We start from the raw sequence: 15,219 nt of genomic DNA on the forward strand, positions 1-15,219 counted from the left end.
TGTCAGCCATGAGATGAGGGCTGCTGGGGAATGCGCACGTCCATGCTGGCATTTTCGACCTGTTACTCTGGCAGATAAAGAAAACTTTGATATCCACAGAGGCAAAAACGTGCGTTGGCTGGCAGCTGGACATGGGCCCGTGTGTGCCGAAGTGGTCAGGGCACAGAGGTGGTGGGCAAGGTGTTGCAGCATCTGCTATAGCCCCAAACCTCCTTCCCATCTCATGATCAAGATATAAGGGGGCTTTTCCACGTCTCCTTCTTAATATTTGATGTCACTGGGTTTTCAACTGTCAAGACACTTAGAGTTGAAAGAGGCAGACCCACCCGACAAAATAAATTCTGTGTGACCAAACTGCATTCTTCACATCAGTAGAAGGTCCCGGAAACACAGAGAGTGTGGACCCCCCACACCATGTTTCCTTTAGCTCGGGCTGAAATGCCTGGACTAATAGTGCAGTTGGACGTCTTGGTAGGGATTTGAGATACATGGTATATGCATTTGTCAAACTCCTCTGCTACACTTAAGGTTTGTGCATTTCATTGAATATAAATTTTATCTGGAAAAAAAGAGCCATAAACAAATACTAAATTCTGGTTAATGATACGCCTGCTGAAGTGTTTAGGGGAAGTGTATTATGTCTGCAAGTGACTTTAAAATGTACTCAAAAAAGATTGACGGTACGTGAGGGAGCAGATACAGCATATTTCAAAACTACTAATTTTAGAATTACTGATATTAACTATTCATTGAAGAATCGAGGTGATGTATGAAAAGGGGTTCACTGTACAGTTCTTTTCAGCTTTTCTGTATTTGACAATGTTCACAGTAAAATGTTGGGGAGGTAAAGAGAGAAGGAAGCAGAGGCGCCAGTTAGGGGTCATTTGCTGCTGCGGTTGTCTAGGTGGGAGGTCGTGATGGCCTGCTGCCAGGTGTCAGGTGAAAGAGGACACAGGTGGCTGGTTTCAGGACCAGGAATAGCCCTTATGTAAACAAGGGCCGTCAGACAGAGTGGGGACTTCCGCTGTCATGCCGCTGTTCCTGTGACCATGGGGGTTCCCAGACCTCAGCCTCAGTGCCCTAAGTCTTGAGTGAGTATGCACTTTAGCGAATGTGCTAGAGATAGGATTCTAATACAGGCGAACTGTGGACCTCATTCTGAGAAACATAGGGTGGCCCTTGGAAGGCAGGAAGGGTTTGGCTGTTTGAGCTGGACGGATGGGTGTGAAGCGTGACCTGCCACTCACTGGTGGGTGTTGCAATAGCTGAATGAGGTGGCGTGGCTGCTCGAGTCTCAGGACAGGCTGCCATTGGGATTAGGTGTGATGGAGCCTTTGGGGGCAGAGCAGACTCCGGGGACGTGCTCTTAGAAGTCCTTTAGGGATCATTCTGTGTCATGTGGGGTGGAGTATCTTTTATTACCAAGCCAGATTCCCCATGGAGAAGGAATGTTTGATTTGAGCCCAGAAGAAGAAAATGTGTTTAGTCAAAAGTGATATTTGCACACCAGAATGCTGAATATTTATGTTTTGGAAAATTGCTTTAACCTGAGATTTGCTCAGTCCAGAGAAACGCCCGTTAGACCCTGGATGCCTGGAATTCGGGGTCCTACGGCTTGGGAGGTGAAAGCTGTGTGTGCTGTGTTTGCCAAGTGAGATTCAGAGACAGTGGCAGTAAAGGTTTTCTGGTACTCACCACATACCAGACCCTGGGCTGCGTGCAATACTCACGTTACCCTACCAGATGGATAGTCATGGCACCTATACCTTATAAATGGGGACCCTGAGGCTCAGAGAGGTTAAGAAACTTGCCCTACGTTGCACAGCTGGAATGGGGACTTGAACCTGAGACTAATTCCAAACCCACACCTATAACTGCTGTGAAATGATCTATTCCGGAGACAGTGCTGCCTGAGGACTTTGTAAATGGATCTCCCCCAGGTGACTCGAGCGTGAGAAGACTGTATTTTCCATCAGTATGTCCACGTTTATATAAATATGTCTCTTGCTTTCTTCCACCTTTGGAGCCACAGCCCTAGAAGGCTTCTGCGTTTGCTCGGAGACTGTCTTCTAGGAAAGCCTTCCAAGTCTGGGGACTGTTCCCGCGGCTCTGCTCAGGAGCACCGAATTGGCTGGACTTTGGGAAATGGCCAAAGGCCAGTCCCGTTTGGTAACCAAGACAGGTGTCGGGGTGGGAACCACTGTTTTCACTGGGGAGTAGAACAAAGAATTTCATGACTCTGAGGTAAAGAGACTGACTTTCTTGGTTAAAACTGACAGAATCCATCGCAAACTCGCTTTGGCCGAAGCAGAAGGTCTGTGGTCGTGTGGGCTCCTGGCACCACTGGGTCTGCGGCTCCCGTTGAGCCCTGGGAATCCTTGTCAGCCGGAATGTTCCTCAGCTCCGCCTTCCTCTGTCACCTTTCTCTCAGGAAGGTATCCTACAAGTGGAGAGAGAGCTTCTCTTCCAAAAGTTCCCGAAGTCCCAGGGAGGGTGCTCATAGGCCTGTCCTCCTGTGAGTCCCGCCCTTGTCACATCCATGTTTCAGCCTGTCATCACCACTGCAGACCCAGAAGTGGGCAGGAGTGTCTGTAAGAAGGTTTAGGAGCAGGAAAAGCGAATGTCTCCTTATTTAGCTGCCGTGGCTACAGTTCTCTTTGTTCTTCTTGCCATTTCTCTGGCTGACGTCCCCACTGAAGGACCTTGGCAGGCAGGGTTCACGCTGGCCCTAGTGACAGACACATGTCAACTCTGTGGAAGGTCCGGGCAGTGGGTGGGGGCTGCCCTGACCCTGGGAGTGTGTCCCATGGTTTCTTACTATTGGGGTCCTTTCACCAGGAGAGCAGCTGTCAAGAATGGGTCCTGGTCAGGTGTCCCAAACCCAGCTACCTCCTCTGGGGCCCACTGACCCATGGGAAAGTCATCTGTCATCCTAGATTGGACTCCCCTAGAAATAGACCCTGAGACCAAGATTTGAGTGCAAGTATTTTATTTGGGGGGTGAGGCCAAGAAAAACCAGAGGGAAGCGGGGGAAATGAGACCTATAATACAGAGCGTGCTGTCAGGCAGGTGACCGCTGGGGGCAGCTGGGTGGTGGTCCTCCCCGGCACTGACGGTAGCCGGCCCGAGGGGTGAGGGGCTGTGGTGTTTACTCACCAGCTCCCAGCAGGCACAGGGCAAAGGAAGCTTCCAGAAGCCTTGAATTCCTCAGGCTCCCCCAGCCGGCCTCATGGGCACGAGGAGAGACAACTCTGGTGGCCAGAGAGACTCCTCAGGACACGGGGTGCCGGGCTGGCAACAGGGAGCTGGGCAAATCCAGTGGTCACATGGTCAGGACTGGGGTTGGGGCGGCACCTTCAGCGTCGCCACACTCAGTCTTGCCGCCTCCAGGGCTCCGACTGCAGTGTCTTCCATTGTCTCCCTTCTCTCTGCTGGCCTTGTCCCTCCATTGTCCTCTGTTCAGGAAGGTGCAAAGCAGATGAGAAGGTTCCGTGGCTCAGCAGACGCCCAGGGAGAAAAAGGCGCCAGTGTCCCCTTCCCATAGAGGTGTCTGGTCTTGTGTGACTCTAGTAGCTATCTCTCTCTCGGCTTTTGGGTGGGTGGGCAGGGACAGTCCCCAGCTGTCCCCACTCAGCCAGTGTCTCCCTTTCTGCTCATAGAGGCGGGGAATGGGGATGGTGTGTCTACTGCAGGACCCATCTCTGCCCCTTAAAAATCCCAGAAGGAGGGCTAGGCCCTGGTTGTTGCTGGCTCCTTGGTACGTCCTTTGTCCCCAGCATTGGGGCCCAGACAGCTAGTTCTGGGGTCAACTGGAAAAGTCCCCCTCTGTATCCTGTCGACACACAGCTGGAGGTTTGGCCAGACCCTCCATAGCATCAGCCTTTACTCTCGGTCTCTTTGGCGCTGAGAAGGAACTTGGGAGATGGTTTTTGAATGGAGTAATATCATTGTGTAAAGAGTGTTAGCTTTTGAGTTAGACTGACCTGGTTAAGGTCCCGGCTTCACCATCTATTGGCCGTATGAACTTGGGCCTGACTCCTCACCTATAAATTAGGGATAATAATGCTCAGTGCACGGGGATTATTGCGATACCAGCCATGATTGGTGACTCTTACGGAGCACTCGCTGTGTGCCAGGCACGAGGCTGAAAGCTTCTGTAGTATTAACTATCATCCCACTCAGTCACCATCCCATTTTATATATGGGGAAACTGAGGCATGCGCTAACTAACCTGTGCGAGGCCACAGAACTGGGGCTTGAACCCAGGCTGTCTAGCTCCAGAGGCTGTGCCCTTAGCCACGCTGCTCCACACCCCATCGCCTCTTGATAAACTCTGGTCAGGCAGACAGAAAGCACATGGTGTGTAAGGTACACTGAGTAGTGACTGGTGGGGGGAAGCTTGGGCACCGGAGGCTGGGGGAGGGACCTGGGGAGGGAACGGGGGAGGGACCTGGGGAGGGAACGGGGGAGGGACCTGGGGAGGATGGGCACCAGAAAGAGAAGCAGAGGTGGGCGGGGAGCCCTTGAGCCTGAGGCAGTGGCCTTAGAATCCACTTGTGTTTCAGTGTCTGCTACTTCGGCATAAACATGCCCCAGGCAGATGGAGGTAGAAGGAATTTAGGGCAGTTTTTTCAAAGGAAAAATAGTAGCTGATTGGAGGCGCCAAGTTCTGTGCTGATGGGGCCTCCTGGAGTGTCACCAACCAATTTTGTATCTTGTGCTCATTCACCACCGGATACTGTAACAAGGCCAGTGTCAGTTATTTAATGAGCATCTCTCTTTAACTAGCCCCGAGCTGCTGCCTGCTCTGACCTCTCAGCAGAATCCTGGCCCCTGTGTGTGTGTTAAAAGGGTTTCCTGCCTGGGTTTTGATAAACAGCAGTGTTTTGACAACACTGCAGTCAGGGCTGGGCCCAGGCCAGAACCTTACAAGGCAGCGTTAACTAGAAGTTTGTTCTCAGTGTGCTCATTCCGGTTTTCTTCCTCCTGAAATGGAAATGGAGTTGCATTTCAGACCTCATCATGAGCTTTTGATTCGGAGTTACAATGTGAACGAGAAGGGGAACCAGAGATGATTTGGACCAAGCCTATTTTATGGATTAGAAAACTGCAGCACAGTGAAGTTGAGTGACTTGTCCAGGGTCACACAGCTTTCAGTGACAGAAACGAGACTAGCATTAGATCGCCTGGCTTCCAGGCAGGAGATCTTTCCACCGTGCCAGAATGCATTACCACACGAGGGAAGGGGTGTGTGTTGGCTAAGAGGACAGGCCCTGGAGTCATACAGACCTGGGTTCAAGTCCCAGCTTTGCCACCCTCTAGCGTTGTGGGCCCAGGAGAATTAACGTATCATCTCTAAGCCTCAGTTTCTTCGTCTGTACTGCTTCTGGTGGTATGACCCTAGGCAGTTACTCAGTGTGAGTACCAGAGGGTGTCAGCCTTGGGGACCATCTTAGAATTGGGGCTCCCACACCTCCCATGGGAGAGGATGCTGGCTAGTTTGGTCACGTGGCCATCTCTGACTCAGTCACCTGGCCAGGGACAGAAGGGGGTACTCTAGCCAGGTGGTGTCAAATGCCCAGGGTTAGCTCCACCCAAACCACAGCCAAAGAGGTTGTGATACCAGAAGTGAGGGGCATATTGAACATACAGAAACACCAGTACCTTCTATAGGGCCTCCCCAAAACCCAAGACAGAGAGAAAAGTGCAGTGTTTCTTAACAGTGAGGGCTTCTAAATGCAATGGATGTAAGAAAAGGAAGTAGCTGCAAGGGATGGCCTGTGCTTTTCTTTCTTTTTTCTTTTTTTAATCCATCAACAGATGTAGTAGACTCTTAACCACGTGCAGAGCCCTGGACTGTGGGCTTTGAAGTCTGACAGACCTGAGTTCAAATCCTGCCTTGATGACTAACACCTTCATCCATTCAATTAACATTTACTGAGCACTTAGGCACGATGCCAGTGTTGTCACAGGGGACAGTCACTGTGTGACCTTGGGAAAGTTACTTGACTTCTCTGAGTTTTCAGTGGAGAGGATGTGGGGCTAAAAGCCAAAGAGTATGGTTGTCAAGAGTGTCCAATCTGGAGTTTGCTTCTTTAGGTGCATACCCCATAAACCATTTTTGCTCATAACACTTCTGATACCCAATGCATGGGGCTTTTCTCCACACCAACAAATTCTCCGTCTCTCCCAACACCGAGTGGGTGCCCCAGTTCTGATACTAACTGCCTGGGCGAGCTCAGACCCCACCAGACGGCCCTCACGTAAGACGCGAATAGCAAATCCCACATTGTCACCCATACTTCTGACCGACCCAGCTGTAAATCGAGTTCTCGTGACCTCTCCCTCACGCCCCATAATGGGCAGAATGGCCCACAGAACTCATGAAGGCACCTTACTTACTACTAGCAGTTTATTATAGAAGACACCACTCAGAAACAGCCAAATAGAAGAGATGCACAGGGCGCGGTGGGGGGTGGGGCTTCCATTCTCCCTGTAGGGGCACCACCCTCCCAGCACCTTGATGTGTTCATCCAGCTAGAAGCTCTAAACCCAGTTATGGAGGCGTTTTCATGGAAGTTTCATTACGTAGACATAACTGATTGAATAGTCGGCCATTGGTGATTGAACTCAGCCTCTGGGTCTTCTCCCCTCCCAATGAATGAGGGTTGGAGCTGAGAGTTCCCTCCCGCTAACCATGCTTTGGTTTTTCTGGTGACCAGTCTTCATCGGGAAGCTATCTAGGGACTCTGCCATCTGTCCTCTCAGCATACAGAAGATACTCTTATTTCTCTGGAGATTCTGAGGGCTTTAGGAGCTGTGTGCCAGGAACCAAGGACAAAGACCAAATATTTCTTATTGTATCACCCCTTGGCTCTGCGCTTGCCTGCTGTGTGATGTCCAGCACGTTCCTTAGCCTTCCAGGATCTCAGTTTACTCATGCGTACAATGAGGATACCAGTAGACCCTCTCCTGGAGGGGGTAGTGAAGATTAAATGGGAAAATAAAGTACTCAGAACTCTGCCTGGCACCTGGTATGCTCTCAGTAATGTTGGTTATTATCACCATCACCATCACCAGCATCATCACCACCACCGCCATCATCACCATCATTAACACCGTCATCACCATCACCACCATCATCATCATCATCATCACCATCATCATCATCACCATCATCATCATCATCACCGTCATCACCACCATCACCATCATCATCATCACCGTCATCACCACCACCATCACCATCACCACCATCACCACCATCATCATCACCGTCATCACCACCACCATCACCATCACCACCATCACCACCATCACCATCATTACCATCATCATCATCACCATCATCATTATCACCACCATCACCACCATCACCACCATCATCATCACCGTCATCACCACCACCATCACCATCACCACCATCACCACCATCACCATCATTACCATCATCATCATCACCATCATCATTATCACCACCATCACCACCGTCACCACCATCACCATCACCACCATCACCATCATCACCATCACCACCACCATCATCATCGTCACCACCGTCACCACCATCACCACCACCATCACCATCACCACCATCACCACCATCATCACCATCACCACCATCATCACCATCACCATCATCATCATCATCATCACCATCACCACCGTCTGACATGTAGATACTCTTAAGTATCTGTTAACTGGGTGGTTGGGTCGAATCTGAGGTGGAATAGGGTTTGGTGAGACACAGAAGTACAGGGGGGCTTCCTACGCAGAAAAGGAATGCGCAGACAGAGGAAGGGGCTGGGGACTCGACCCTGCTGGCTCCCTGCTGGCTCGAGGGCCCTCCCTTAGCGGGCAGAGCGTCTCCCACCCTTCCCCGTAAGTGCCCCGGTACGTCCTGGCTGCTGCTGCTACTACGTGAGGGCACTCACCCTAACATAATCTCTCCACTATTGGTCCTTTGTTCTGAACACAGGTTTGGGCTGGAACATTGCATGTTCTGGGCAACCTGCTGCAGCACTGGGAGCCCAGTTTAGGACAGAATCATTCTCTTTCAAGAAGCTTGAGTGGATCTGAAGCAGTTGATCTAACTTGGATGGCCATAGAGTCCTAGACATAAACTCTCAGACGTCAAAAGCTTGAGCTTCTCTTGCGTCGTCCTGGAAAGTGTGGCTTTTCATACAAAGGATATAAATGAACATTTCTCTTTGCCAGCACTCACCGAGCGTGTGTTACGTACCTGGGGAGATGGAGGGAAGTAACAACATGGGAGCACGACCCTCAGTGAGCTCACAGCCTCGTGGGGCAGGAAAGATGGGAGGAAAGAGGGTCACTGCCTCAAAAATGAAAAAAGAGCCTTGTCTCACACCATCCACCAAAGCCAATTCCAGACAGTCCAAGGAATTCCATTTGAAAGGCCAGCTTGTAAGTTTTAGAAGGAAGAAAAGGAGAATATCTTTCTGACTTCAGCAAAGAATTTCTAGAAAAGCCATCAAGTGTGAACCACAGAGGGGGAAAAATACATGTGTTCTACCACATTCAAATTATGCATTCTGCTCATCAGAAAATGTGGTAAAAAAAACGATGACCAGGCTGCCCACCAACTGGAGAATATGTTTACTCTGGACATGTATTAGTTTGTTAGGGCTGTTGTAACAAAGGACCACAAATTGAGTGAGTGGCTCAAACAACAGAAATTGACTGTCTCGCAGTTCTGGAGGCTGGAAATCCGAGATCCAGATGTTGGTAGGGCCCTGCTCACTCTGCAGGTTCTTGGAAGGTTCTGTTCCAGACCTCTCTCTGCTTCTGGTAGTTCCTTGGCCTGTGGCAGCATAAATCCAGTCTTCACATGGTATTGTGTGTGTGTGTGCGTGGCTGTGTCAAAGTTTCCCCTTTTATAAGGGTGGGCCTCATATTGGATCAGAGGCTCACCTCCTCCAGGAAGACCTCCTCACTAAGTACATCTGCAGAGACCCTGTTTTCAGATAAGTCCCTTCTGAGATGCTGGGTGTTGGGACATAAACATACGCATTTTGGTGGGACACAATTCAACCCATCACAACACATGACTGCTGAATAATTGAGCAGTATCCATAGTATTGAAAAGCCTTCTTACAAATGAATAAGAGAAAGACAAATACCCAATAGAAAAAAATGGCGCTAGGAAACAAACAGGGCTTTCAGAGAAGAGAAAGCATGAATAGTTGATAAACGTGCAAAGATGTTCCCCCTTTCCAGCAGTCAGGGAAATATGAGCTAAATCCACAATAAGATATCCCGTGGACAGGAATGATTGGAAAGCCTGATAGTAGCAGACACATTCAGTCCCGTGCAAAATGTGTCTTGTAGCCGTGCCCCGGGCAGAGCAAGTATTCCTATTTCAGTCGAACCGTGACTAGGTGGCCAGTGAAATGCAAACAAAACCTATTTTGGCAACCAAGCAGTCCCACACTGGTGACGGGGGCAGACCTCTGTTTCCCTCTGCTAATGGCTGCGAAGTTAGTTTAGCCCTTTCGGCCAACGCTCTGGCAGTTCACATCGAGAGGCAGAAAAAGGTCTGGGTATTTTTTTACCTGGCAGTTCACATCGAGAGGCAGAAAAAGGTCTGGGTATTTTTTTACCTATCTCGATATATTCTTGGACCTAGTAATCCCACCCTGGCTTTTCCTGGAAGGATGGAATCTAAAAGAAGAAAATTGCCCTAAATGCCCAATTTTAAGTGGTTAGAAATAATCCCGAGTACCTCGCAATAGGAAAAAGGTTAAAGTAAATTACGGTATTTCAGCTCAACGGAATCTTCTATGCAGATGTTAAAAATGGTGCTTTCCATGTCTAGATAGTAACACGGAAAAGGTGTGTCTATTTAGTCTATTTAAGTTTAGAGGACAGGGAGGATTTGAGAATTTGCCTGTGTTGTCAGCACAGCTATGCAAACACGGTTCTGGTGTATGCACAAGATCTGGAAAGGGACCCGAAGGCGGGAGGGCTGGAGAAAGGAACGCATCGGATGAAATGTGTGAAGCGCTGGAATAGGGGCAGGATTTTGCTTTTTGCTTTTTTTTTTTCTGTTTTTTTTTTTTTTGCTTTTTAACCAATGCATTCCTACTTTAATGTTGTTTGTGCAGTAAGTGGCGAGACAAAATGTTTCTCTCCACCTGTGAGAACAAAGGCAGGAGAGCTCAGAGCAGCCATGCTCCGGCTTGGATGAAAGTTGTGTGCACACGCCTGAAACCCTCTGCTAGGCGAGGGAGCAGCCATGTTCTGTAGAAGCACTTCAGAGGAAGTATGGCGGGAGGACAGCTGGGCTGTCGTCTTCCCCAGAAAGCGCCTTTTGTCCCACATGGTTGTCTTTGATTTCCTTTTTATCGATCAGAACTTAGCTGTGTTCAAAGGCTCAGGGAGAGAGCATTTTTGTCTGGGAAGAGAGCAGAGCATTTGCATAAGACGGCTGCTGGGAGCGTGCAGGGTTCTGGATTCATTTGAGTAATTCACAGTCTATTTCGGTTCTCCCAAGCTACCCGTGCGGGGCAACCAAATTAAGCTCCCCAGGCTCTTGAAAAAGGAAACAATGCCTGTTTATTTGTGACATTGCCTTGGAAAGGGAAAAAGTAGAAGGGCAGTCAGGTTCTTCCCCCTCCGCAGCTTCCATTCTCTTGAGGGTGGATAGGGTCGGTGACACATCATGCTGATGACCTCTCTTCGACCAGGATGTGGCAGTGGTGAGGTGGGGGGCGGCAGTTGGCTCCCATGGTCATCTGGATTGCAGTTGTTCCAGGTGCCGTGAGGATGGTGGTGGAGACGGTCCTGGCCTTTGCAGAAAACGAGAAAATAGCCAATAAAGACAAAGTACCACGAAAGAAAGCAAACAAGGTGATGTGATGAAAAGTGATGGAAGCAGCAAAGTGTTTCCCAAAGGGCGGTTGGGGAAAGCTCCGATGAGGAGGTGACATTTGAGTTGAGATTCCCAAGCTGAGGGAGCGACAGGTACAAATCCTGGGGCCGGAATGGTCTTTTGTTTTCAAGGCCTAGAAAGAACGCAGCTGCGGCTGATGGATGAGGTCTGAGATGTCGCAGGGGCCAAGTTATTGACATTAATATTTAGATCCTGGTGGACCCCTGGCTCTCAACTGGGCGGTCTTTCCTTCAGGAGACATTGGTGCTGTCTAGAGACTTCTGAATTGTCATCATGGGGGTGGTATACTCCTGGTATCACTGGGTAGAGACCGGGCTGCTGCTAAACATCCTCCAGTGCACAGGACGGCCCCCCACGGCACTGTGACCCCGCCCCAAATGGAAATGGTACCAAGGTTGACTGGACCTATTGCAGGTGACGCTAAGGATTTGGGATTTCATTCTGAGAGTGATGGAGGGTGCTGTGCAGGGAAGTGAGAGAACGGCCTGGTTCCGTTTTCTTTCGTAAATCTCGAGTATTGGACCAAATGACTCCAGCTCTGACACGCCAACCTTCTCTGACTACACGTGGGTAGGAGAAGGGAGACTTCAGAGAGTTGGGGATCCTCCCAGAATAGGCAGTCCATTCTCCGTGGGACAGCTGAGCCCCCTGCCCGGGAGGAGATTTCTGTCCGGTGCTTAGGGTTCTGTTTGCATAAAGAAGAAAGCCCTAAGGAAGAAGTGGAAGGATAGGAATTGCAGCGTGAGCCTTGGCTTGCAGCTCGTGCTTTTGGCCTCTTCCGGTCTGGGGAAAAAGTCAGTCTGGTTGCTCTTAACATTTGTTCAGGCTAGAATCCTGTATAAGAAAAAAATCTGAATCAGCCCGAGGTTCATAGGTTTAGTTAAGATTTCTCCACCTCCACGCTATTGATATTTTGGGCCCGACTATTCTGTGGGGGAGGGCGGGAGGGGGTCGTGTACTTTGTAGGATGTTCAGCCGCATCCCTGCCTCCACCCACTAGATGCCAGTAGCACCCCCTCCCCAGTTGTGACAACCAAAAATGTCTCCAGACACGGCCACATGTCCCTGGAGGTGGCGGGAGGGTAAAACTGCCCCAGGTTGATGTCAGTTGACTGTGCCAGTACTTATGGGGTGTCCACAAAGATCACCGTAAATCCCATGATCCTTCAGGAAAAGGGTCAGGTTGGGGAGCCCCTGGACTGGATGGCCCTGCTTTCTGTTCCTTAACAGCTGGCTGCTGGTCAGCTTTTAAATGTAGCATCAGACACTTCTAGGGAGCAGAGACTAAGAAGACCCTGGCTTCAGGAAGCCTCCCGGAATAGTTTGCCCTCAGGTTGTTCAGCGCTTCAGTGTTTGATATCCACATGGACGTGTGTGCCACACAATCTGGGCTAGGAGCCCCGAGTGTAGTGAGGACTCTCCATTTTCTCCAGGGCTGGGTTAAGATCCGACCTTGTGACCCTGTGTGGCCTCGGATAAGTATTTAACGCCTCTGAGCCTCAGTTTCCTCATCTGTTAAATGAGAATCAAACTCATATTTCAGAGACTTATTATGAAGACCGAGCCAGTTATTACATGGAAGGTGCTTAGCAGAATACTTCACAGGTTGCATTGATTTCTCGTTGATGCTTTTGTTACTACATTGTTGCTGCTGTTAAGCCTTCTAAGAACAGAAAGAGCTTTCTGACATAAAAAAACTGGGAGGGGGTGGGCAGAGGCTAAAAGAAGTCAAAGAGGCACCCACTGTCGACTGATCCGCCCACAGAAGCCCAATTGTGAGCTGCTGGGATCAATTTCCTGCGTGGTAGGTGCAAAATAAAAGGAAAAAGGCAACTTCCTATTTCCTTTCTCTGCAGAATGAAGTGGAGCTGGGGGAGCTGCTTCTGTCACTGAATTACCTCCCAAGTGCTGGGAGACTAAATGTGGATGTCATTCGAGCAAAGCAACTTCTTCAGACAGATGTGAGCCAAGGTTCAGGTACAGTGTGATCCCCTCCTTCCCCCATTTCTTTAATGGGCCATCTATGTTTGTTGGACACAAAGGACCCAATGTTCGTTCTCAGCATCCTGGATACTGTTAACAAGATAAGACCCTGTGAGGGTAGATAGCATCCAGAACTAGGATGTTAGTTCAAGAAGAAACATAAATGATCAGACGTTTCTTAGAATGAGGCAGGTAAATGATGCCATCTCATAACCCCATTTGAATTGGGGATTTGACTGAGACCGGTTATGACAATGACTCAAAACTAGATCCTCTTTGTACACTTGCAGCCCCCTAGGAAGTCACTTGGCTTTCCAGATTCTATGCCTGCAATAGAGACACCATCCTCCAGGTGGCGGTAGTGTGCATTGAACGTGCATCCTAATCTGGGAGTAGTGGACACACCCTAAGGTTTTTTCCCAGCTCATTTCAAGTGTACCATAAATCTTTATAAATCCCAGCTCTGAAAAGACTGTTGTATTTAAAGTGTCTACTTTATGGCAAACCAATTCAAACATGACTTAACGAAACGGAAGAGATTACATTCCATCTGTATGTAACTCCTCCCGAGACAGCAAAGGATATTGTCATGAAAGCAGCCATGGTTGCTGGGATCTCTTCAGCTCAGTGGTGGAAATACTGTCTTCTCTAAGTGCAATAACTAAAATAAATTACTGTTGCTATCAGGTGACAGCTGAATTTAGAAGACAGTGTGCCTTCTCGAAAACCGCATTACAAAAGCAAGTTTTGAAGGGTCCTGTGGAGGGAATGGTATTAACGCTGGAGAGTTTCAGACTCACCACAGTGGGAGAGTCTGTATGACAAAATAATTAAGGGTTTCAGAGTCACACTGCCTGGAACCAAATCCCATTTCTAGTGCTTGCAAATAATGTGGCCTTGGGGGCGTTACATAACCTCCAGAAGCCTCAATTTCTCCATCTGAAAAACTGACAGAATAACAGTATTCATCTCATTGGGTTGTTTAAACAATATTCAGTTAGATGATGTACGTGATTCTCACTGTAAACTGTAAAGGGATTTAAGAATGATCGTTAGAAGTCTGCCATCTCTCTTCTATGTGTGGGCGATGGGCTCCCTACGACAGTGCGTTTCCAGAACAGGAAGCCAACACAGGCTCTGGGTCTGGCTCTGCCTCCACTAGCCAGATCTCAGGCAAATCATTTCTCATCCTGAGTCGTCACTTTTTTCATCTGTAAAATGAACAGAATGCCTGACACATGGGAGGAGCTCGATGAATATTGGATGGCTGGAAGAAGAGAGGAAGGGATGAGCAGATAAGCAGCTATTATAGATGGGGAAAGGAGGAATTAATAATAGATGGATAGATGGGAAAGAGGGTGAATGAAAGGGGGGATGAATGCCTGGACTGATGGATGGAAAGGATGGATGGATAGAAAAATAGAGAGATGAAAGGATGGGTAGGTGGTTGGGCTGTCAGCTAAGTGGGAAGATGAATGGATGGAAGGAAGGCAGGGAAGAGGGGGAAGGAAGGAAGGAAGGAAGGAAGGAAGGAAGGAAGGAAGGAAGGAAGGAAGAAGGAAGGCAGGGAAGGGGGGAAGGAAGGAAGGAAGGAAGGAAGGAAGGAAGGAAGGAAGGAAGGAAGATGGATGGATGGGAAATTGAATGGATGAATGGACGGATGGATTGGGTTTCATAATCTCCAATAATCTCTGATGTTGTATCCAATTCTCAGACCCCTTTGTGAAAATCCAGCTGGTACATGGACTCAAGCTTGTGAAAACAAAGAAGACATCCTTCTTAAGAGGCACAATCGATCCTTTCTACAATGAATCCTTCAGCTTCAAAGTTCCCCAAGAAGAATTGGAAAACGCCAGCTTAGTGTTTACAGGTAGGGGGTGCTCCAGACCCTGATGACCCCCAGGTGAGGTGAAGCGTGTTCAGCGTAACTGTTTTAGAGGTAGAAGGCACCTAGAGAGAGTAATTGAGCTGGGAGGTATCTAGGCAAAGCTATAGTTCTCCTGAATTCAAATCCATAAGGTTCTAAGTTGCTTTATCTATCAACTAGGGAAAAGAGCTGTCACCTCCAGACTAAGGACCTGAAACCCAGCTCATTCGCTTGTTTCCAAACATTCCATAATAAAAGTAAGGTTGAACTTGTAATTTAAGCATTTGCTGAGAATCCTGGTAAAAGCCTGTAATTAGCTGGGCTGGGCTTTCTGAGCAGTTCCTTTCTTGTGTGGGATTCTTCTGTAATTTTCAATCAGGTGATTTCTGCAGCTGAAGTTTCAAAGAAAAGAGGGAGGGAAATTGCTTTTCAACTCCTGAGACAGCAACAGGCA

At 48.8% G+C, this 15,219-nt stretch overlaps 1 protein-coding gene across 11 annotated transcripts in view; it reads left to right on the forward strand.

The window, feature by feature from the left end:
• Positions 1–15,219, forward strand: part of SYT17 (synaptotagmin 17) — a 66,856-nt gene that overhangs the window by 14,012 nt on the left and 37,625 nt on the right. For all 11 annotated transcript variants that reach the window (XM_019753063.3, XM_019753057.3, XM_019753062.3 and 8 more), the window contains 2 exons: positions 12,772–12,892; positions 14,613–14,768. In XM_019753063.3, coding sequence (XP_019608622.1) covers positions 12,772–12,892; positions 14,613–14,768 — 277 coding nt within the window. The remainder of the gene's footprint in view (positions 1–12,771; positions 12,893–14,612; positions 14,769–15,219) is intronic.

This window comes from Rhinolophus sinicus, chromosome 10 (genome assembly GCF_057876585.1).
Source record: "Rhinolophus sinicus isolate RSI-liver-muscle chromosome 10, RSI-T2T, whole genome shotgun sequence".
In the NCBI taxonomy this organism is placed as follows: domain Eukaryota; kingdom Metazoa; phylum Chordata; class Mammalia; order Chiroptera; family Rhinolophidae; genus Rhinolophus; species Rhinolophus sinicus.